We start from the raw sequence: 25,914 nt of genomic DNA on the forward strand, positions 1-25,914 counted from the left end.
CCCAAGAGTGAGGGCACTTCTCACTCAACACACCTCACTCCCTACTCGTGATTCTTGCACTGGTGGTGGCGGTGCTACAACCGGGAGCTGTGAAGGAGGAGGCGCCATTGACAGAAGGATTGTCAAGGGTGTGTGTGTGTAAAAGGAGGGGGGAAGACCCTGATCCTCGAAGGAAAACAAATAGAAGAGAGGAGAAGCGGTGTCTTGGAGGAGAGGACTTTGGATCCCTGCTATGTTTTACTTTCGTTCGATCCCTTTCTCGTCGGTGTTCGCGCACAGGGCATGCAGCCGCGCTAAATGATACACCGCAGCGCGTCTCCCCTCCGCTTCTTTCAAGGGGGAGAGCATCTGGGGCGGCAGTGCCCACTCGTTTCCTTTCGGTGTGCGGTGTGTGTTTGTTCCTCCCCGTCCGTGGCCCTCATATGCTCGGGGAGCCTGTGTGTGTGAGAGGGCGGACCTGCTCCATCTCCCCTGCAGTCACACGCAGGAATGGCTCCGTCCCCGAGGAGGCACTGGAGTCCAGCGAGTAAAACCGCAGGAGCCGCTGGTGCTGATGCTGCAGCTGCTGCTGGTGTCGCGGCCGCTACCTTTGCCTCCAACCACAAACCTGCCATTCAGATGCCTCTGCTGCCTCCGCAATGTTTGTTGCTGGTGCTGAGCTTGGGATTTGGACCTGGTTTGGTTCGTGGGTCCAGGGGGACCATCATCGAGCAACCCTCCAACGGAACCTCGTTGTCCATCATGGGCTTGATGCCCCTCAGCGAAACGGTGGCCAAGGGAAATATAGGCAGGGGCATCCTACCTGCCGTGCAGCTGGCTATCGATCAGATCCGCAATGAATCTCTGCTGAAGCCCTACTTCCTGGACCTAAGGCTTTATGACACAGCGGTAAGAGCCTCATGAGTGACACAGGTTCCCCTACATACACATATACATTTGGGGAGACGATCGGCTGCAGAAGTTGGGGTTTGAGTGGGGGGGTGTCTCTCACCCTATTGCTAAACTAGTAAACAACAAACAGGGTTTGTTCTAAATGGGGCTGCAAAGGTATGCATTTCACTATCTGGGTTTGGGGGGGAAGCACCTACAGACATGATCGTAGTCAGGGAAGGGGTTAATCTATAACCTCATCAGACACATTGGCAAATAAATATGTGTGTATATATATATATATATATATATATATATATATATATATATATAGTGATTAGACACGCCCCCTTATATATGATGGTTTAATGTATCATTTAATATATACCATCTAGTATTGAAATACTTGCGTGGATTGAGTGGAACATTAGAAAAGCACCATTCCCCGAGTGGGAGTTCGTACAGTGATGGGGAGAATGCAGAGATGCAGCAGATCTCCTCTGTATGTGCAGGAGGCACCATGATGCAGCATAGGTACATACTTACCTTTGCTGATTGGGAGATCAGGCAGTATCTGCTTTGGCTGGAAGCTTTTATAAAGCCATGCACTACATTTAATCCCTTCACATATGTTCAATTGGATTTATTTTTTTTTATAGAAATATTTGCAAGTCCTCCTCCCTCCAGCACCTTCAAATAGCTTTATCTCTTCTGACTGAGCAACAGATGCACATAAAACGCTTCTTAAATAACCCCTCAGGGAAGCAGTTTTTTTATTCCAGCAATTTATTTATTAGAATGAATAAATATGTGGAGCTTTGTGATTTAGATCTACGTTGTAGATGAATTTAAAGACAGGATCGGGGGGGGGGGTAGGAATGGTTGAGTGTCCACTGCAGGCTTGAGATCTCCTAGGTGTATGTATGTACTGAATACCAATCAGTGTTGATGATGTTGTGCCACACATATGTTATTGCATGTTGATTTGGTAACCCAATACTTTACTGCACCCCCCCCCATTGCATCAACATCACTTAAGTGATTGTAATACAATTATTCCTTGGTGATTATCTACCCTATTTGATCAAGAGATGCGTTGTTGTCTGTAGGTAATAAGATCTGTTAAAATAATGCATCTCCTCTTTAATATACATGGGACACAGCTTTGCTGTTAAAGCCATCTAATGTCAACCTGAGTGATAGTTCAAACAAAACCATATAAGACTGATGATTACATCACTGTATACGTTTATGTTTCATTTTGATGAAACTGTTGCCAATCAGTAGATTTTCTGTAAATGCTTTTATTGCCTGATCTTGATTAATTCGTTTTTGTTTATTTATAAATATGTTTATTAAAGCACCTCCTGCAGATAACCAATTGATCAGCTCAACCTATGTCATATTGCTAAATTTGTCTCCTACAATTTTGCTGTAGATTGAAGGTGAGCTAGAAATATATTTTAGAAATCATTGGGAAGGCTGAATTAGAGATGTATCACCGTACTTTATTTTCAGGAGATTTTTAAGACCAGTAATTATAGAACTTGGCACATAAATGCATACAAGAATTATGCTTTAATAACCAATGGTGCATATATGATTTCATTTGATAATTATGGCAATTGATTACATGTAATTGTCCTGTTTGTTCTTTTTGAGGAATTAGAAAACTATTTTTTTTATATTTTCACAGTATTATTAAAATTATAGTGAAGGTTTTTGGGAGGAAGCTGTTGATTGAACAAATGCCTGAAGATGGCAGTCATTTCTTGTTGAGGAGCTGGTCACCATTTCCAAGGAAACAATGTGAAGAAAAAGAAAAAAAAAGTGAAAAATTGAACCCATTTGTAATCAGGGTTTTTTTTTCCCCCCACTCTAGTACTTCATAAATGGCCACTATCTCACATTAACCAATGCAAGAATATATCTGTACCAAACGGAAAATCTCAACATATACCTTTAAGAGGATAAAACATACAATATATTGCTTACTTATGCCTTATTATATTCACATGGATTTTCTGGGCTTTCCTCAAGCACATAATATATTGAAATTATGGTAACCCTTAAGTTCTTATGACACATCACACTAAATAAGCACCTTCTCAGTTACAGCATCACTCAAAGTAAATAGCTCTTTAAGAAAAGTGAGTTGATAAAACCAGTTAATAATATGTATGGTGTATAAATATATTTTTATTAAATTAGTTAATGTTATTATATAAGAATGACCATCCATTCTTGTACTATTCTACCTTCTTTTCTCTTATATTTGAAGGCAATTTATGCAATATATATATATATATATATATATATATATATATATATATATATATATATATATATATATATATACATCCATCCATTGTACAGTGCTATGGAATTTGATGGCACTATATAAAACAATAAATAATAATATGACTTTGGTACCAATTAAACTAAATAAAACCTAAACCTATGGAGGTAGTAAATTCTCAATGAACATGGCGAATAAACCGTAAACGTGATTTGCTATGTTTTAGAGGAGTCATTCTCAGGCATAATATTAATTGTGGGCTAATCACAAGTACTGTTTAATTGCTTGCTATGGTGATTGTTCTACTTTACTCCAGATTTAGTAATATAACTGGGATTATAACAGTGGGATTATGTTTAAAAGGTGATTCAGGTGAAAAGTGGTAATAGCAAACAATCAGTAGACTGGTCCAATCAGCAAGAATAGTCCATGAATTGGAACAGTGATCAGACCACTTTTCTAACTTTGTTACAGAATATTTTTTTTTTATACTTATCCTTCCGTGTTGTTGAACTTACTGACAATAAATGCTTTAGAGATTACGTATACTGTATGTAGAATATTCCCACTAAAGATTAACGTGGCCCACAGCAGATGTATGATGTATTTCATTTGGCAATAACATTGCTGAAATAAAAATACATTATAACTCTGTTGAAAGACATATCCAGCTTCATTGGGAATAACACACATCCAGTATGTCTATAAATGAAGAAATAATGTATTTGTAGGAGGATACAGAGAGTATGTTTTCCTTTCTGAAGTGGTGGAATGAGTAACAGGTACTTGTTATGTAGCAAAGAGTAGAATTCTATTCCTTGATTATGCCAAATAGTCTTATGTAATAAATGTTACATGCGCGTATTTGACACTGCTTAGACAGCACTTTCAGATGCATTCGCTCCTCACAATCCAGCACATTTTCCATTCACAGGTGTTTAAATCAATTCAGAATACATTACTTTGCATTTTTGGTTGCATTATGGTAATTTGAGTTGTTTAAGGTCAAATACCTAAAAGTAGATGTATAAATGGAACTTGTGTATCACATAATCCATGTTTTTATTTCTGCTTTTTGCGCAGAAGAGTAAGCAGATATTAGGTGACCCTGGTGAATTATAGCTAATGATAGGGAAGGAGATACTTGTGAGATCTTTTTTCTCCTTCTTCTTTCTCACCTTCTTAATTATTATTATATTATTATTATTATTATATGAAGATAGATAGATAGATAGATAGATAGATAGATAGATAGATAGCTCATCTTAGGTTCATTATCACGTCCATCCTGTTGCATAACTCACACATCCCTCTTAAGTAACATTAGAGTTGATTCAATGTCACCAGGTATTATTACGGTATATATATATATATATATATATATATATCAAACGTCTCTTTCTCATGTATGATAAGTATGGATGATATATATAGACATTGTAGCAATGTGTATTTATGATTCTAATTAATTCATGTACGCATATGTCTGTGAGAAGTGTGGAAGAGATTAATTTAGGTCTCATCCATCTTCAATCTTACAAAAAGAGGTGCAATTATCATTATTCTTATGACTATTAGAATATAACTATTAAGACATTAGTTGGCAGACTTCTCTCCAGCCTTTATGAACATTTTTAGGTTCTAGTCTTTTTTAAGGGGAATGGATCTTGACTTTTTCAGTCCCAGACAATGGAGTATGCAGTTTATTCTGCTTCCTCTGGTACTGCTCCATCACTCCCTTCCCTTTTAGCAGATATATGTATTAGTGATCACACATTTAAAGTAATTAGATGATGGTCGACTGTCCATACACAGCTTCCATAAAATAAGCTATTAAAAAATATCTCCACTCCAACTATACAAAAATTAAAAGCTTTACGTGGTTTCGAGGAGTTAATTTTGTATGCTAAAAGCTCTGATTATGATGATTCCCCTTTATGATTTTATTGAGTGCCTCAAAGATGCAGTTGCCCTTCTGATTTGGTATGTGGAATATTGTATTACTAGTAGTCATGGTATATAGGATCTACAAAAGATGTATGATCACAGCTCTCCAAGACATTTGCTGTGTTTATTTTTTTATTTTCTTCAGCGGTTTTTCAGCTGCTTTAGTTGTTACTGGCATCATGGACTTCCATAGCAGCTATGGAATTAAGGCAACTTGAGCAAAACATGCCCTTGCGCAATTCTGAGTCACAAAGCATCATCTGTGACTGTAGGAAAAACACTGAGAGAAACCTCAAGGTGTGTGGAGTCCCACATGGACCTTTCTCTTTAACATTGTACATCCTTTCAACTGTCATGGAAGGCAAAAACAGCTAGGACAATGAAATATTACTCAGCAAATTAACAAAGTAGCTCTCAGGGAGTTCCTGTAAGGGCCTTAATATGATTATATATAGATATATATAGCTATATATATATATATATATATATATATATATATATATATATATATACATATACTGTTTCAGCTGAAACACACAGTGGGAATATCCACTTAATTGAATCACATAGCATGTGTTGCAAGTCCAACAAGAAGTAATAATATAACGATTGTCTAAAATGATGACAAATCATAAAAGGATATATAAAATGAATATTTGCATATGTCAAAATTATTTATTGCCCCCAAAGATATCTCCTTTTCCAAGTGTGTATTTATTTGGGGCACTCTAAACTGATATATACTAATTCTTTTAAAATACAAGAACAGAAAGCACTCTACAAACCATGGCATACAAGATAACCTTAAAGGGATTGTCTGGGATGAGGTTTTAGATAGTTAAGTATACTACAAACACAACTGTGTTATGAATCATATTTTGTATAACAAATTAGCATCTCTATGTTATGTACTTAAGATTTCAACTTACACGCCCTTCCCAAACTTAAACTTAAATATCAATGAAAATACATATGCCCAGAGACATGTGAGTAAATTATAATAAAAGAACCATATGAAGCTTGATGCCTAACCGAACCTCCACATGACTCCCATTCACTATAGCTGGAATGGCTAGTAAATATAATTACTATTGCCCCATTACATATCTGTTGTCATGGAGGTGGGCTTAACGATTACCCGATGGAGAGGCATGGCCATAACCTTCTCTCTTCATCCTTTTTGCTGTGGGTAGAATGGGGTTATTCACCCATCTCCAAGCACCGCAAGTAGGAGGAGAAGATGGGACTAGATCTATCCAATGCAACCTTTTTATGTTATGCAGGAAGTTGGACAATGAAATAACTTTTCCCCCTTGGCAGTGAAAGGGTGCAATGCTTAAAAAAAATCTTACCTTGAAAATGGTCCATCAGTGATCCACGATGCCCTAATTCATCTTTAGCCCAAGATAGGTTCTATCCACCCATACAAATAAGGGTTAAAAAGAGTCAGATGCTTCAAAATAAATGTAAATGAATTTTAAAATGGCCACTAGCTACTCAGGAATGGTAATATGTTCTCCAATGCACAATATGGTTGGAGGATGCATTAATAGATGAATAAATAATTTACTTCCATTATAGTTCATGTGGGATACAATGAAATCACAGTTTACAACTAGTGGGTTCATTATTCCAAGATATGCTGCTGTTTTTCAACTCGCAGTAGCTTGACTGTGCTGCAGTCAGGTTAATACGGGTTGAATTATCTTAATTATCTTAAGTGTAACTGTGAGTTGTCAATAGCGAATATGTGAGTTGCTCACTCTTGTGAGTTTTTTGCTACATGCTTTCCAACAAATATCATAATAACTCAGATTTTATGGATTCTTGGAGACATGACTGAAAGGTTTATTGGAAAAAATGGGACCTAAATACAATATAACCTTTGTTTCCGTACATGGATGTGTGCCGATATTAAGGATGGAAGAGCAGACAAGGCCTGCAGTCAAACATATGTAGAAAGTGATATTGTGTCCTCTGGCAAATGCCTCTTCCATAATTTCAACGTTTTATTGCATTGTAAATGCAGATTTTACTGAATAGATCAGTAAATGCATTAATATAACATGAATCACTACTATATATCAGTGTGCACCACACCACAAAAATAAACAATTGACACAATAGATGTACGGACGGGATGTAGGATGTTAAAATGCAACATAACTAATATCTAAAAACATCAAAGATGGCCAGATTTCACACTAGGCCAACTAGACATGTTCTCAGTTTCTAGTATATACATGGCTTAATAGCAGACACATCCAATCCTATATATATATATACCGTAATGGCCCGAATATAGGCCACACTTTTTCCCCCCACTTTAAGTCTTTAAAGTGGGGGTGCGGCCTATATTCGGGGTCTAGCGCCCGACACCCGGGACAAGCAGTCCCGGGCGCCGGGCAGGCAGCGGGGTTAGGATTCAGATCCCCCGCAGCGGTGCAGGGGACCTGCATCCTACTGTCCGATACGCTCAGACAGCCTCCCCTGCCAGCACTTCTCACGGGGGGGGGTGTGCCGGCTCGGGAGGTTGTCTAAACGTCCGCACGATACATTTTACACCTCCCCCCCCCGACTTACCAGAGAAGACTCCCGGGTGTCTTGCGGGACTGGCGGAAGACATCTACGCAATACGCGTATACAACTTCCGGTGCCGGCACTTCCGCTGAGTGCCGGCACCGGGAGTTGTATACGCGATTTGCATAGATGTCCCCCTCCGGCCCCGCAAGACACCCGGGAGTCTGCTCTGGTAAGTCGGGGGGGGGGAGGACAGAGTGGCAGCGTATCTCGGGGGGGCAGAGTGGCAGCGTATCTCGGGGGGGCAGAGTGGCAGCGTATCTCGGGGGGGAGGACAGAGTGGCAGCGTATCTCGGGGGGGAGGACAGAGTGGCAGCGTATCTCGGGGGGGGACAGAGTGGCAGCGTATCTCGGGGGGAGGACAGAGTGGCAGCGTATCTCGGGGGGGAGGACAGAGTGGCAGCGTATCTCGGGGAGGGAGGACAGAGTGGCAGCGTATCTCGGGGGGGAGGACAGAGTGGCAGCGTATCTCGGGGGGGGAAGACAGAGTGGCAGCGTATCTCGGGGGGGGAGGACAGAGTGGCAGCGTATCTCGGGGGGGGGGGAGGACAGAGTGGCAGCATGTTTTTTTGGTGCTTTTTTTAAAGAAAAAAACTTTTTCTTTAAAAAAGCACCAAACTTTTAGGGTGCGGCCTATATACGGGGGCGGCCTATATCCGAGCCAATACGGTATATATATATATATATATATATATATATATATATATATATATATATGCCTATTATATGGGCATCACATGATAATATTATTTCTTGAAGACATGCTTTCAATAATTTCCTGTTATGTATGGCCCTTTGTTTACATACCAATGAAGGTATACAGTCTAGAGATAGTTTGTTTTAGCCTTAAATGTAAGGGATATATGTTATCAGTGTGCACATTTCCATATGTTAATACACCTCCTATCTTCTCTCCTCAGTCAGAAAAAAGTATGATTGAGGGTTGGTATGGTCATTTACAATGGTCACAAGATTACAAGATTAAAATGATAAACAAGAAAGGATTGTCTTACCTTATGGGAGCTGAGGTCAACTTCTTTTGACAGTTATTTTCTTCCGAAGAGGACTTTGAATGAAGGTGGAGTGATGATAAGATGATGGCCACCAATTTTGGATAAGCCACCAACATTAGGAAGACTAGTCCACTCAAGTTCACATCAAGATTGTAGGACCTTTTGGGGACTTACAGCTTGTTAGATACTGGGTTTGGTATCTGATATAGATAGTATACTAAAAGATAACATGATTCAGAGAACTGCACTTGTCAGCTTTTTGATCAGAACTATATTAATTGCCTAATTCGTTTTTTTTTTTTTTTAGTAAATAGAAAGAGTTCCTGTGTTACAGTGTTGCCTAAAACATTCTCGTTGAGATGGAGGTGGAGACTATTACATCTTTAAAAATCACGCCCTAAATTAGATTTAGTCATTTATGCATTGACTAATAAATTAAAACCAAGATGCAAATGTCATAGTTTCGCCACAATATGATGAAACTTATAGTTTAGTTTGAGAATATCCAGGTAAAATAATCACAGTTTGAATTCTGGGGAATATGGCCCTTCTTTTGGCTTCAGCCCATCTTACAATACCAGCAAGAGTAGTACTAATGGCAGAAAGTACTTACTCTTCGGCTGCTATGTAATATTCTGCTCCTATGCTTTCCCCTGTTTACTAATAAATCCACTTCTATTAGAAACATGCATATTACAAGTTGTAATCCTTTACATAAAGATGGAATGGACCATGCATCTGTTTCCAAGTGCATTCATATAACTTTTGGCTGATTTGTTGTTTCTTGTTTATGCAGCATTATATTGTTGTGTGTGGTGATTAAAGAAATAAGCCAAATGAATTGCTTCTTTATTATTTTGTATAGGAACTGGGAGCAATTAATATGCATCCCTCATAAACGTTTGTAGTTTTACATAATAAGTAGCGTGGAAGGTAGTTTCTTTTTTTTATTTTTTTTTAGGATGGCTGAAATTATTATGCTGTGCTTTTTGCAAATGCTTAGTTTTATGTTTTCTCAGCATGAGTCTAGGAATCCATAATTAGAGTCATTAGCAATGTCCACAGGAGGTATTTAGTGTTATATAAAATGAAGCATATAACTAAAACTGCTATGAGCTATGTTTACTTTGAAAAGGAGAAAGAAATTCATCTATGTTTCTATCTACCTGTCTATCTATCTATCTATCTATCTATCTATCTATCTATTGCATTTCATATGGATTTACAGCATATTCCCCAATGAGAAGGCAGGTTCCTTATTGCTGAAATTACACTGTTATGTATGTAGATTTACAACGTAATTGCAAAAGTACACTAAAACAATGACAAAGCAATGCCCACTGTACTTTACTCAGTTACTCAGGCTATGTCTTGTTGGCATAAAAAATTGTCAATGAGCTTAGCTGAATTTCACTTACCAGCTGTTTGGCTTTTAGTAAAAATAAAATTTGTTCCATACAACACATAAAATCAATACCAGTATGGCATATATAATATAAGGTTTCTTACAGGGATATGCCAAACAGCATAGATAATTATCCTCAAATATTATTTTGGCTGTATTAAAAGGGACATATGCACATCTCATATATGTGTCTCATTGGTAAAATCACACTTTGAATATGCAGTACATTTGTGTGCATCAGTTCATAAAAAATATGCCCGACTGGGAATATGATTTCCATACAATATCAACCCTGTCTGGGAATCAGTTCATTCATAGAACTTTACAGAAACACAGAGGATAGCTTAAGGAAAAAGGTATTCCATGTTAAGCTTAGATTGTCTATATTAATCTTAAAGTCTTCTTTAAGGCTGGGCAGTTAAATATGGAATGCGCCTTCTGGTGAAGTAGTTTTGGTGGATTCAGTTAATAATACTTAGAAAGGAGATAAGAATTTAACTGTAGCTTACATAATGTTGATTTATGGAAAATATGATTGCTTTTCAGTTCAGAAGGATCTTTTTACCTCTGGGTATATTTGGATAAAAGTCTTATTGTTTTTTTTTTTTGTATTTATTCTGGATAAAGAGATAAGGGTTGCATTTGGTAGGCTTTTCTGTATCTTCTTTTCAACCTGAGTAACTATTAAAATAAAGCATGTATTTATAGAGTCACCCAATAATTATTCAATTTATATTAAAACTACCGGCAATCATCTGCTCACAATCTGCACAAAATCAGAATCCACATACATACTTCTTGAAGATGCACACCTATTTACACATGAAGACACTATTGAAAGTCTAATCTTTTTCTACCTATTATATGTTACATATCATTCCCTTATCATCAAAACATTTAAAAAAAATACTTTAAAATAAGTATATTTATCATACATTGGGCCATAATTAGCTAAACTATCAAGTATAGGAGGGCCCACATTTGTAGATCCTCTTAAGGTTATATAACAGTAATGTGTTCATTGACAGCCGTTCTGTCACTGTGTTTATCTTTAGCCACGGATTTGTTGAGCAGGTTTACTATCCACTCTAAGAGTGCCAGCTCTAGTGAGCTCTTTATCTCTTAATAACAATCATGCCTTTGTCAGAGACAAACAGAAGGCGATGGTGAAAGAAGGATCCAAGGTTTTAGTTATGAACACTTCCTGGAAGGAGATTGACAGACAACACAAAAACGATGGTGACTTGGAAGGTGGACATTTTTGGAATATACCTGCTGCTCGTAATTCCATTTTCCAATGAGTCAAATCCAGTTGGGCTGTCTATTCTTGGGCTTCTACCTATAAGTCGTTTGATGGGCCAAGGGAATCTGACAGCAGGTGTTCTACCTGCTATCCAGTTAGCACTGGAACATATTGACAGACATCCAGAAACCATAAAAGGTTATAAACTGAAATTGGCATTTATGGATACACAGGTACAGTAAACAAACAGAATGACTCAACTGAGCTAAAACAGTGCTCTATGGAAATACAAATCTATTTGAATTTGTTACTCTAAAAGTAGGATTTCTGGTTGAGAAATTATTTTAGGCATATACCAGACTTTCAGACAAAAGAAATGGATTTTTAATAAATTCTTTGTAGGTTGAAAAAGTACTATTGTAAAATAACATATTATTGGGGAAATTTGTTGGGCTTTTGCAAAATGTATGCTGGTTATGCATTTTTTAAGAATGTTACACAGTAGGTGTATTCACCGTACATGTACTATTTATTTAATAATTAAGTGTGCGGTCTTTTAATAATGAAAATGCCTGTTAAAAATAAAGATATTTCTTTATCATAAGGTATGGTGAACTGTATGAAGATGACAATTTTCCGCAAGTGATATAAATGTTATTATGAAATCTGTGATAATGCGCAAATACTTAAAAATATACACATATACAAACTGTCCGATATATCTTGGAGAAGAAGTAAAGTGTGTTATTATACAGCATAGTGTCATGATATATATTACAGAAAAAAAACACTGAATTCTAAAGCATGTTTAAATCATTTATACCATATGTGTTCACTGTCTACACTGTAGTATCTTTTACTACAAGATTGTTTTACGCTAAGATTGGACATATGTAAACATATGTGTAAGTGTATGTGTAAAATGTGATTAGGTCACCACGTAAGGTCTCAAGCAATTAAGGCAACTTCAGGGTATGAGTTTGAGAACTTGAGGTTTATATTTGTAGTGCTTTTTCTAGCACCTGTTGGATTATAAAGCCAATTTCTAGATAGCTTACCATAGTTTTACTTCAATGGTTTCATTCATTAGAATTGTTGAGATTTCTTTCTGCTTTTGTCTTTTATAAGTATATCAGAGATGAGCACAGATAATTTAGTCCCCATGGATTGCTGGGGTATATTGCACTTTTAATAATCACCAACTTTCTTTTTTCTCCGGCTAGATATAGTGCGAGCATAATGACACCCTTGAGAAACCATTCTTTTTTTTTGCATTAATTTAGCTTCATGCACCTGCTGTAAAAGTGATTATGGAGTCTATTCATCAAACATTGAGTTGACACTCAATTTGGTTTGTAGATCACAATTTTGTTGCCTGAAACTAAGTAACTAAGACAAATTGTAAGCCAACATGACTCCTGACTTTACAGATTTGACCACCAACTTGCCTGATGAACATGAAAACCAGCTTGGCAGAGGATAAGCTGGCCACGACAGTTGTCGAGTGCAGCTATAAGACAATTTTAGCCGTCTCGGCTGGCTGCTCACATTGTACAATTTATTAGCAGCTCAACTTTATCAATAGACATGCTAGTTGAATTTGTTCAATTGGGTGCTTTTGAGTTCTCGGCCAAGTCACCACTGTGACTCAACATGACTCACTGTGACTTGGCCATTAATAAGCCTCTCCATCACAATTAAGAAAGGGGGTAATAGAATGTGGTTTTCTTGAGATTTGGGGAAACAGTTGTGACCTTCAATGGTGGAAAAGGGTTTTCTATGTAAGAAAAAAAAATATATTAATATAACTATCTAGTGAAACTAGTGAAAATTCAACTGTAATAAAATGTCCAATAGATATATTTAAGTATCTTGGATAACCATAAATAGTATTATTAAATATAGCATAATAGTCCCATATATGTTATATTAACATTTTAACGTATCATATGAGAGATTTTGCAAAACTTAAACATATCATATACCTTATATAGAAAAGGTAAAATAAAGTAAGGCTAGATGAGTATGCAAAGTCCCCCAAAGTCTTAAAATATCCTTATACATGCAGGAAGGTGTGTTACCAAAAAGTATTAATTATTAACCCAATTATTATGATAAATAATTAATTGTAGCTCCTTCTTTCGAGGCTACCATCCTCAATATGAAATAGCGTCATAATCCACATGGTCATCATCATGATAATGGACCCAAGAAACATTATTTGAACTTATTCAAATGTGGTACATTTAGGATGTTTCTGCATTTATTTAGTCATCTAGATTAGTGGATTTATTATGCATTTCCACTTAAAGGAAGTGAATTATAAAGTCGCATACACTTAGATTGTGGCCCATATCCTAGATGTCAAGAGTAAATTACAGCTTTCTAAAACTCCTATATTACCCTCCCTATTATTAGAACAGCTGTTTCACTGAAAATACCAAACACAAAAGATTCAGTGAAGAACTTTTTTAGAACCTCATTCAAGTATTTTCAAGTAGTGAATAAAACATTTTACTTTATTTATATATTGAGTCATAATGATACTTAAGGAGCCTGCTGTATTATTTCATAATAACACAACATTCGGTGTTGTTTATTAGGCTATAACAATGGGTAACAGTATCCAATATTTTAGTCCACATTTTACTGTATCTTACCTGCTTTTAGAACTTATGTAGCATATTTAAAATATCACAGATATCAAAAAGCACAATTAAGTCCCAAATTGCTTGCAAGTTTCAAATACAAGTTGGAACAATGTGCTAACTCACAGATTTACCTTGTATCCTCAGAGGGATGCAAGGTAAAGGGGAGTCACCAACCCCAAACAGCAATTAACAATACAAAAAGCATATATATAAAATAAAATAAATAACTAAACAAACTGAATAAATGTGGACCTGTTCACATGGGTAATAATTAAATCAAAATGTAATGCTCAGCAGTACAATAGCTTAAAAGAGAATGAAGAAAAAAATGTCTTCTATCACATGGCCTTTTTTTTTAGCCAATAGGGGTTGATTATTGCCCCCTTCACCCCACACAATGTGCAGTTGGTTATAAACTAATACTGAGGGGTATATAGGCCTTAAGTATACCTCCTTTCACTCCCATTCCCTGCTCAGGAGGATGTGAGGTGGTGTTAATTTATAAGAAAACTTGCAAGGCATAGATCATATCACCTGTGTTGGTGTGAGTGTCTGGATGTGTGTGTGAGTGTCTGGATGTGTGTGTTAGTTTGAGTGTCTTGACGTGTTAACTTGAGTGTTTGTGTGCATGTGTGTTAGTATGTCTGGGTATGTTAGTATGACTGTTAGTGTGTGTGTGTATGTTAGTGCCCCTCCTGAGCTCAGGCTCTGAATCCACCCTTGCCCCTTTGGCACTCAAAGCAGTTTAGGGATTTAGTTTATTATATAAGATCTAGTATATAATAACGCCATCACAGACATGACGTTTATCTACATACACACAGAGATTTTACTCTTATAATTTTTTAACCACAAGAAGTTCTATTCATCCCAGTCAAGAATTATATAGCTAGGAAAGTGCGTTCATGATGGAAGCGAATACAAAATTAATGAAGTTTTAACTGGAGGGATATATTACAGCACTTTCCCATTTATAACCACTCACAAAAGTCCCAGGGGTAATGAAGATGAAGTGTCTAAAGGAAGCAGTGACTATGTTCCTTCTTTCCCACATGCACAGGCTAAACTTGTTAAAGCAGCACTGTCACAGACTAACCAACCTACGCTTTTGTTCAAGTTTGAAACAACACAAGGTTTGTGGCAGTAAGTAAAACAAATAAAAGAATATATATATATATATATATATATATATATATATATATATATATATATATATATATATATATATATATATAACCAGATTCACATAAAACCAATACTAATAAAAACTAAAATAAAAAAATATTTTTTTCTTGTTTAGGGCTCTTTAGGGGAATTAGAAAACATTTTTTTTAATGAGGCAGATTAAAATTGCAATTTGGTTCTCCCAATCCATAAAATAGATGTTAAACTTAGTATTTTGGTTTTTTTTCTACACAATTTTCCATGGATTAATCAGTGAATGTATTAGTCCATAATACAGACACTTGAACAGTTTAATTTGAAGCCGCCCAGAATTTGATTTTCAGGCCACTCATAATATGTGCCATTAGCTAATATATGCTAGTATTCTGTCTCTGCTACTAACGCAGTTCTTTTTCTAAATTATTGCCACATCTAATGATACTAAATTGTATAGATAGATAGATAGATAGATAGATAAAATATTCTGAGATAGATCCCTTTCTATCTATGAGTACCTCTGATTGTAAAGATGTTACCAGAACCCTCTTCTCTTCACTAATATATGTTTTATGATTCCATAATTAATTTATAAGACAAGCGTTTGTAAACATACAAAACTAAGACAGACAGACAGCAGTGGGCTTTGCTTGTTTGGAATCAGACTGGTCATCTGGCACACCGGACAAATGCTCGCTCAAAGTGAACGTTGTTTTGATACATTTTGTTCCAGAGGCCAAAAGCAATGTACTTTTTAACGAGAAAGAAATATTTCGAAGAAAAAAATAAATCAGCGTTGCTGTTAGAATGAGAATTGTGTGCATCTGAAAGAAACTGCATTGCTGACGTTACTATAGCAACCAACATTTTTGGATAGATAGGCAGCCTGAGATTAATCCTCTCTATATAGAAGTCTAGAAATGTTAATTTAATGCCGTGCTCATTGAAATTCTGAGATTAACAACCATGATGGCTTATTAAAGAAAATGTTAAAATATGAAAAGGGACTAGACTTATCCCGCTAGCACGTTGTGTTGCAACATGTATGATTAAAATGTTATATGTATAATAAATAGAACAGATTATAATAGTTCAACCTTTAAACATTTTTATATATCTGTTTGATATTTGTTACATGTTTTACATTTGTTAATTGTAGGGTTATTGTACCATACAAATATAGTAGGAACAAAATCTCGTTCATTGGCTATCGTCATGTAGGAAATACAATCCTTACACTCCAGCCTTCCTTCCTATGTACTTCAGTGGATATGATTGATGGTCCTTTTACATTTTTGTGGTGTGCCTTTTGCAAATACATATGGTCTGATGTCATCAATTGCTACGAGATGAGTACGAACTCCTACTTGCTCTATAAAGAGAATCTATAATTTCATCTAATAATTCCATTAAAATAACAATAATAATAATTGCACAGACAATAACAGACCATCTTCCCATTAAAGAAATATAATAGAATAATATTATATAAAAATATATAATATTTTTTTGTATTTTTATTCGTATTATTGACTTGGTAAAAATATCATTAATGTTAAAAGTTCAAGTTGTTGGGCTGCCTTATCTTGGAGGCAGTATGGACCTAGGCTGTGCTGTAAAAGCGAGGTGCAAGTCAGTCCACATTTTTTGGAATAATGGACCTGGCAGGAGCTCATTTAATGCAGCGCACCAAAATTATGAAACTCCTTTGTTATACTTACTCCTGATTACTTTCCAATGTCTTTAAATACGAGGACCGTAAGTCTGTCGGCACATTCACATACACAGAAAAAAGAATGTCCCACTAGTCTTAGTGCATATGCAACGTTGCTTACATAAAAACAATCAGTGTTAGTCTTCTAATTTCAACATTGACCAAAATTTCCACAGATTGAAAAGCTATAACCATATCCCAATTGGCAGTTTTCTGGGGGGGGGTTATTATTATTATTATTTGATGCTAATAGTTACATTTATTCCACATACACTATAAAGCAGCACCCAACTACCTATTATCACCAAAATGTTCACACTGCTCGAAAAATAAAAACACAAAATAGATTTGTGGAGGTAAATTTATTAAATTAAGTGAGACAGAACGTAAAGCTGGCATTCCCTTTTAAACCAAATTGATTTATTTTAGAAAAACAATTTCATCTAAGCTAATAGTGATTTTCTACTGAGTAGTGTATCTGTCATAACCCGGGGCATGCTTACAGCAGCCTTCCTACTGCTGTCACACAAATTGCCGGAAAAGCTTCTAACAAGGCTTAATATTTAGAATGAGGAAACAGTACAAAAATATGCCTTTAATATTTTTGTATTTTCATGTTGCAGTTGTGGATGACTCCCCCAACACACACATTTATACAGATTCCTCTTGAAATTCACTATAATACATTTATCTAAATATTTAAATTTATGTCCAAATTATTTATTATTTTTAAAATATTTTTGCTCATAGCACCAGAGTTGCCCCTGACTGAATGGCATTTCTCTGAACATCGCTCCTTTGACCTTTGCTGAGCTAAGTCTCCAGACCTCCACATCCAGGTCAATGGGAATAGAGTACTTAGGGTGATAAGCATGTATTCTCAATCAAAATTTATATAATTCATACTTCCACATGCAAAATACAGGTTCAAAGTAGATTTATTTATTGAACCTGTGATCTCAGAGACCTTGTATTAGGCCAGTACGATATAAGTGTGCCTTATGGAAAGCACTCGAAAAGAATGAGCAGGTATGCAATTGCTGTGGTTTACAAGAAAAACAGGAGAACAGACTAGTTGGAATTCTATTGTTCTTCACATACTAGATGACTATAAATTATGTGCAAGATTAGTTTGCGTAAGTGCTCGACTTAAAACTGGAACCCTGAAAATATATTAAAATATTATATTGATGACATACTGTTTAAACTTTGGCACACATGTTGCTAAAAGAGAATATAAAAACTGCAAAAGGGCTCATGTGTTTGAGACACTAATTGCTAGGGACCTGATCATACATGCTGAAGTAGTTCTAAGTGTGAACAACACTGGGCATCCATTTGAATGCATGACAAAGAATTGAGTACATCATTGACATTCAAAGAAAGAATGTGGCTGGCAGCTGCATCATCTTAAATATGCATAACAAAGAAAGTGACACAATGTAAAATTATGCATCAGTGGAATTATACACCAAGGCCAAATGCAGTGCACAAATTATGGTCAATTTATGTGAGAAAGCGTGTGGACAAAAGGATATGATTGTTTTGCATGCCGAGGTAACTAGTACGTATTGGTTTTTGATATGACGCAGAATAATAAATCTAATTTCTACTTTTTTAAAAAAAAAAAAAACTGTCAACCTCTGTTTAAGCTGTAGATGGTATTATGAGCTTATAAAAAGTTACGGCTACAAGCATGTTTAGTCAGTTTTGAAATGAACCAAAATCATTTTCTTATGGTTCTATCCTTATACAATGCTTTACCACTTTTCAAAAACATCAGAATCTCAAGAAATTAATCAATGGTGGACAACACCTACATTATCCACTTCTGCCATCAGGAAAGGGTTTAGTGTCATTTTTTTCTCTCAACCTGGCTCTTTCCTATTTGGTTCCTAATGTGTTCCATCAGTGCTACTAGCAGTAGGCTACAGAGCTGGTTACTTCCCTGTTCCATCCCACACCAAACACCTATTCATTGTTTTGTTCTTTGGCTTATTCTACCATCCTTTGTCTTTTATACTGATCACTATAATTGGGAGACTGGCAATGGAATTGGACTACTTTTGCCTTTGCTAATTGGAGGTGAACGTTAGTTGTCTTGCACAGACACCTCACCATACTGAGTGTCCAGAAGCTTTGTTCCACTTCTAAACTTTTATGATGATTGCAACATTTGGTGGTAGATGGGACATTACAGGAAGGATTATCATTTTTGTTTTTTGCACAGATGCAAGAGGTGTCCAAGCTGGGGGAATGTAGCCAGTTGCAGAAAAATAGTGTTGGAAATGCCCAGTTGAATCATATGCTTGTAGATGCTAGAAGCTCCGTAGCCAAGCTATGACCTTGGAACAAGTCGGAGGTTTACAAGCCTTCCATAAATGTTTGTAAAGGTTTACAAACGACATACATCAGACCTAGGCAAGCCATAAGGCACACAGGTCATATAGTGCATACCATAACTTAACCTGGGGGCAGCTGTGCTTGTGGAGGACCGAGAACTGATTGGCCTGTCCCCTGCAACTTGTATCCACTCCCACACCTGATAATAAAAACAATACAGGTCGCATACTTACCATTTTTTTGTTATACAGAAAAAAAAAACTAGAGCTAATATTTCTAACATAATGACAGAGTAACAGGGAAACTCAACAATTCTTATCACAATTCCCACAACATTGGTTACTATGACAACAGGCTAAATATGCTTCTGAGCAAGCAAAGCAAATGTATTAGTTTAACCAGTTTTGTGCCCAGTTTATGTAAATATTCAACCATGAAGCAGATTGCAATGTCCTATAAAAACTATATGTGGCTTTAGTAAAATCAATACTTTATGTTAAGGATTGTGATACCTTAATGGGGAGTCCTAATAATCAAAATTATTATTATCATTATTATTACCTTTTGAGCTTGCCATCTAGCCTTATGTTACTTTTATACAAAGTTCTTGGCAGGAATGGTGGGCTTTATGAGGGCCCCGCTCGCGAGCGTACAATCTAACGGAGCAGTATGGGTAATTAAAACAAAAGGAGGGGTGAAAAGAGGCAGCAGTAACTCTTGTAGCAGTAATTATGGCTAAGTGGTTTCAGGATGCAAAATAGGGTGTATAAATAACATGAACACACGGCTGCGGCGGGTTAGTGCTTGGTTTCAGATGCAGAGGGCTTGAGATTTCTCAGGAAAGCTACAAGGAGTGAATGAGAGAGATGAATAGGAGACTTAGAAAAGGGGATAGGGTTAAGACTGTACGGGGCCAGAAGAGAAGGGGATCAAGAGAAAGGAATGTACTTTTCCAAGGTAAATAACATTTGGTCGAAAAAAGAAACAATGTCCCCTAAATACATATTTTGGTACATATACTGGAAAAACATGCATAATACAAAATATGAATAAGTAAACTTGCTTGGAGATCTGGCAAAGTCCAAATGAGGTTGGACCAGATGGTTTCAGATGGTGGTTTGCAAAGGGCTTGGGATATTCCAGGAAAGCTTTTTGATTTTTGCAAAGGCCTCTCTTCAGATGGTGGTTTGCAGAGGGCTTGTGATGTTTCAGGGAAACTACAAGAGGGATTACATTTAATGAGAAATCGGTTATTCCAGATTAGCAGCATAATTGCTTACTTTCCAAGCATTCACACATAAATGTGGGTCATAAAAGCCAATTGATCAGGAGGTGAAGAATGTCCCTGGTCATCCAAGTGGTCTCTCACACCAGGCACATTCTACCTCGAGAATGGTGTCCCCTGTGTGCAGTAGAATAAGGCAGAAAAAGGTATTTTTGCTAAAGTGGGAGAAAATTGTCTACCCCTTGACGCTAACTTGGCAGAATGAATGGCAGGTATAAGTTAGCGTATTTATTTGATTCCGTTCGAGGTTGGGATAAACTCGACCAGGTAGATTGAGACCCCTAGGCCTATATTGCTCTTTGAGCCCATAGATATAGTTGTTTCCTGGTCTCTTTACTAATTAGAGTATGTTAATTAAGAGACAATTTAAATGTGTACATACATTGCGATGCCATTGGAAATGGGTTTTGGTATAGTCACGCTCGTCATAAGTGACTCAATCCATTATTCTCTCTTTCATCTCATTCTGTTTATAATTTTTTCTTTCACTGTTGTAAAACGCCGAATATGATGTTTGCAGAGCCATGGGGGGGAAAAAAGTGTAATTATTATGCTTTTTAGTTCATTGTAAGCAATATATCAAAGCAAATGTTCAATCAGGAACATCTAAAAAGGTTTTATAATATTTCCTATAAGGAGGTGCATATAAGATGTAATTAGAGTAGCTATTCATCCAGTTCTTGAATTTATTAATACAGATTTAGTCACTCAATATCCCTCACTTGTTTTTAAGATTATTATGAGTAGTTGAATTAGTGCTGCAAGGTTTCTAGCTCCCTGATTTTGAAATGGGGCTTAGAACAGAATTGTGTGAGTAATTTGCTGGCAAAGCAGACAATGTTTTTCATTTAGAGTTTGGCATACCGTAGTATCTGTTCCATTTTGTGAACAAACCAAACAATGTTGTTCAGAATAACAAGGATTCTTCGAGGTTGTTCAAACTGTCCATGTTAAATCTTTTACCATGCATATGGTCATTACCACTGCCTATAGTATATGCCTTTTGGCCTTTTTATCAGTATAATTGCTTTGGGGCCAGCATTACCTAATCGATTTTCTATACTGAAGTTATATCTCTTTCCTAACTTCACCCATATAAATGCTGCTTGAAAAGATAACAATCAGCAATGGAATATTATAGGGTAGATAACATAATGGGGAAGAAAATTAATTCCATAGCTAATGGTTACATTACAATGTAAAATTTGATAAAACTAGTTTTAACGTCAAAAAGTACTATTTCTGTGTGCAAATGATCTTATGTTTTGGAGACATTGATTGTTTTCAACTAAAATCAGTAAAGTAAGACTACAGGGGGTAGCAGTGTTTTTATAGCTTACTACAGCTGCTGTTGTTATGCTGATGATAATCACAGATAATCAATTATCTTAGTTTGCCATCAGTTTTCAATGATCAGAAAAGCAAAGGCTGTCACTACTACTACTAACACTAGATTAATGACGTGATCTACATTTTAACTGAATGCAGGCGGAAAGAAGGAGTGATAACACTACATCCACGCTCCTTGTTAAGCGCTCCCCCTACTAGGACAGTGGAAATGTTTGTAATTATAGCAATTCCCATTCATACCCAAAATCCCTTTCCAATATTTATTAATAATTGTGTTCCTCTTTTTGCATTAATAGATGCTCTGCAGAGACATTTCGTCTCGCCAATTTAAAAATGAATTAAGAAAGGTCAACTGTTAACGAGTTTGTCCTACACAGAGGGATGAGGTGCACTGTATAATGCATAGCTTAGTGAGATTCTTGAATGTCATCACAAGAATTTGCTGTTTTGCAAGGCCAGATCGGCACTTCTTGCAGGAGAAATATGCTGGTGTTTGCCATTCAAAATGCACTGTGAATATAATGAGTTATAATGTTTCGGATCTCTGCAACTCACTTACAAATGAATGGTATAGTGAAGAAAACCCGGTGTGACTTGGCCGTTATATATTGTTAATGACTTTGGAAGCTCACTTTGGACTCAAACCTTAGATCTTGCATGTACCTAGAAGCCACTAGGTTTTAGGAAATATGTTATTCTCAGGTCAGACTTTAAAGCAAAAGGAAAGGCGCATTTGTCCAGGGACCTCAGTGGGTCGACCAAATTTCCCACAACCACTGCATTTTTGCAAAAGAAGTCCTGAAGATGAGGGGGGCTTAGAAAGGAAGGCATTTGAAGAGGCTCTGGTTGTTTATCTACAAGATAAGACCCCATTCATAATGATGGCTTATTCTTACCCTGGTTATTTTTTGTAAAGGTTTAAGTACCATATTCAAAGTGGAGATAGAGCAAAATAATAGGTACAGCCTTGCCAGCTTGTCAGAACATCACGGGATTTATACTTCACCAACAACTGGAGTCACACTTCCCATGTATTTAGTTGTTGATAAAATACTAATATTCTTCTGAATTTGTATTTAGTCATTAGATGATACAGTTACCCATAATTATTCACAATTTGTATCAATTTAATCACGCAATAGGTGAATGTCATAAAACAAAATAAAGTGAGGTTTTGGTTTGTGCTGTTTGACTCAAAGAGCAATGCCTTATAATAATTAATTTTATCATGTGTTCTACCTTTAACAAATAGGCATTGCTACATTTGGAACTGCACCATTTTTAGATTGTTGTTTTAATCAAGATTTCCACTTTATATATAGCGATCATCCAATGAAGGTTATTTAATTAAGTAAATATAATGCAATTATTTTTTCTATTATTATGTCTTATTATATTGTGAGCTTGGTAGAGAACAATATCTGAATAATGAAAAGTTAATGCTTTCTTTTTGTTCAAGGCTTTTGTTGCGTGACTAAATTCTAACAATCATTAGTGTGGTTCTTTCATGTAAAATATCCCCTTTGGCTTGAGCTGTCTTTTTACAGTAGATTTAACCTGAGAAGGTCTTAACTCACTGCAGATCTGGAAGGTTTAGTGCTGTATACAAAAAATATAAAAAAAATAAAAAATAGGCAAAGGCTACATTTGATAAACATACTATCTACTATACATTGTGTGATTGACCTATATACATTTAAGTGAACTGTACTAAAAGAAGTCTCACTTTTAAGAATATAATATTATATATAATTTATCTTGCCCGTAAATTATCAACAAAACAAAAGTAGAACAGTTTTCTACTTTTTATAGTAGAAAATGAGGGCACTAGTGGCTGGAGGGGCTAGGGGCTTTAGCATGCCTGTCCTCAACCTTTTCTGTTTATCCCATAGTTTGTATGTGCAGTTGTTATATTATGAGCTAAATCTTCTTTGTTAAAGTTGCAGCTGTTGTGGTGTTTTTTGGGTCCAAGCCACCATTAATCAGAATAATTTAATGCAGTGGTATATTCTGTCCTAGGTCAACTAGGTCTAGGGCAACAGGGTCAAGGAGCAGCAGGTGGCTGCTGGCACTGTGCAGGGTTAGTTCTATAAACAGGTCTAAATGCAGGAATTATTTGCATGTACACGGCTGGATACAGCTGGCCCTCAATAATATTATGTTTTATGTTTATATAATATTTGACATCATTGTGTGTGTTGATTATGGGAAGGTCCTGATAGTGCTGCGAAGCAAATGTGAAAAGAAGTTTTGTTGCTGTTGTTTTGTCATCATTAAAGGTGTATTCCAGCCTAAGCCGACTAGGCCTATGTCTAGGGTTGTAGTACTGGGGAGAGGCAGCCCCTCTATTTCATAATCAGAGACTTATTGCCCAATTGAGTGATCAGGCCCCCCTTGTGCTTACTCTATACTTCCTATAAGGAAGGCCAGATATTCCCTATGTAACTAACTCAGTTACAGTATGTTGGTTTGTGTTTAGACGACACGTCCTACGTCTCATTCTTTACCCCATGTTAGGACTCTTGAAAAGCAGAGTGCCAAGATATAACATCGTATCCCAGTGCTTAGCAAAGAGAATAGTAGGTAAATAACAGGCATGGTTCCCGGTCTAAATACACCACTGCAAGCCTGGCAACTATTTAGCCCTCAGAACTCCTCATATTGATTCATTGATTCTTATCTGCTGTTTCAATTACCCACACTGAGAAAAAACCTTAAATGTATTATGCAACCCCAAAGACTGAAATAAGTAATCAGGCTGATGTATAGAGGAACCCTATAGGGGGAATCCTCTGATTGATGTACAGGAGAAAACCATACTTGTGATGTCATCAGGGGTATAACAGAGGTTCCCTTGAGCCAATAGAGATCCCTGGGATTGTCTTTTTTTTCAGGAACATATATAGTTGTATGTGGTGGTTTCAAGACCTCTGACTGCTATTGAAGTTAGGAGTCCCAGCAAGCTAATTTTTTCACCCTTAGCACTATAAGCCTAAAAAGTAAAACCATTAAAAAACTATAAAAACATGTATTTATACTAAAAAATGTTAGACATATATGAATACAAGTCCTACTTGTTCAGAAAAAAAACAATGAATAATTTGTGTAGGTACACTAATTGAGAAACAGGAAAATAAATGACTGTTGAAGGATGGCATAGTACTAAAAATGCAAAAATTGCTCTGGTTCTTTAGTGTAAAATAGTCCTGGTCCTGAAGGTGTTATAGTTTATGAGTGGCAGATACCATTTAATACATTTTCTACTTGTACATTATCTCCATTCTCCTCACTCCAGTGATCCCACAATTGAAAAGGTGTCCTGAACCAATCAACAACAATCAGTAACTTTGAACAAAGCAAATGTAAGTTAATGAAAAGGAACAATCATGCAGATCATATGGGCAGAAGCCTTAGACAAAATTCAATATTTCAGTCCCTGCCATGATAAGTTACCTTCAACAACGGATCCATAAAGCAAGCTTTTCAGCTGTAGCAATAAATACAGGTGACGAGGTGGAAAGAGACACATAATACCATAGGTGAACCTATGGCTCTTGAACCTCTGCTGTGGCACGGGGCAAGGTTGCCAACTGACGGATTTTTTTTATTTTTAAATTGGCCCAAAATAATGGGAATTCATAAAGACCTCTGTTTCAGTGCTTCCTTGTGAAGTGTGCTCTGTAGAAACAGACCTCACGCTTCCACCACAGGAATGAAAAAAGGTAAGATAGTGGCTTCCTGGGTGGAACCCCTGTGCTGCTGCCACTGCCCTTTCTTCCTTAAGATATAAGAACAAAAAGGGTTAAGCATAATGCAGCTTCTTTTTCAAATTGCTGCATTTATAATTCAACAGAATCATACATACGTATCCTGCCAAAATAAACTGTATGTACCAAGTTTTGTGATGTATAAGTGTGTGTATGCATGTATGTATGTGTGTGTATAGTTGTAAGTGAGTGTAAGGTTATGCTTGTGTGTTGTTTGTTTTTTTTGGAAGGGAAAAACAACACTACACTACACCAAGGGTAGGCACCAACATGCTCTGTCGGCACT

General features: G+C 36.5%; 1 protein-coding gene across 1 annotated transcript in view; it reads left to right on the forward strand.

Annotated features, from left to right (window-relative positions):
- The first annotated feature begins 285 nt into the window (after positions 1-285).
- GABBR2 (gamma-aminobutyric acid type B receptor subunit 2) overlaps positions 286-25,914 on the forward strand; it is a 207,830-nt gene continuing 182,201 nt past the window's right edge. The window contains exon 1 of the mRNA XM_053467694.1: positions 286-888. Coding sequence (XP_053323669.1) covers positions 490-888 — 399 coding nt within the window. The 5' untranslated portion in view covers positions 286-489. The remainder of the gene's footprint in view (positions 889-25,914) is intronic.

This window comes from Spea bombifrons, chromosome 5 (genome assembly GCF_027358695.1).
Source record: "Spea bombifrons isolate aSpeBom1 chromosome 5, aSpeBom1.2.pri, whole genome shotgun sequence".
NCBI lineage: Eukaryota > Metazoa > Chordata > Amphibia > Anura > Pelobatidae > Spea > Spea bombifrons.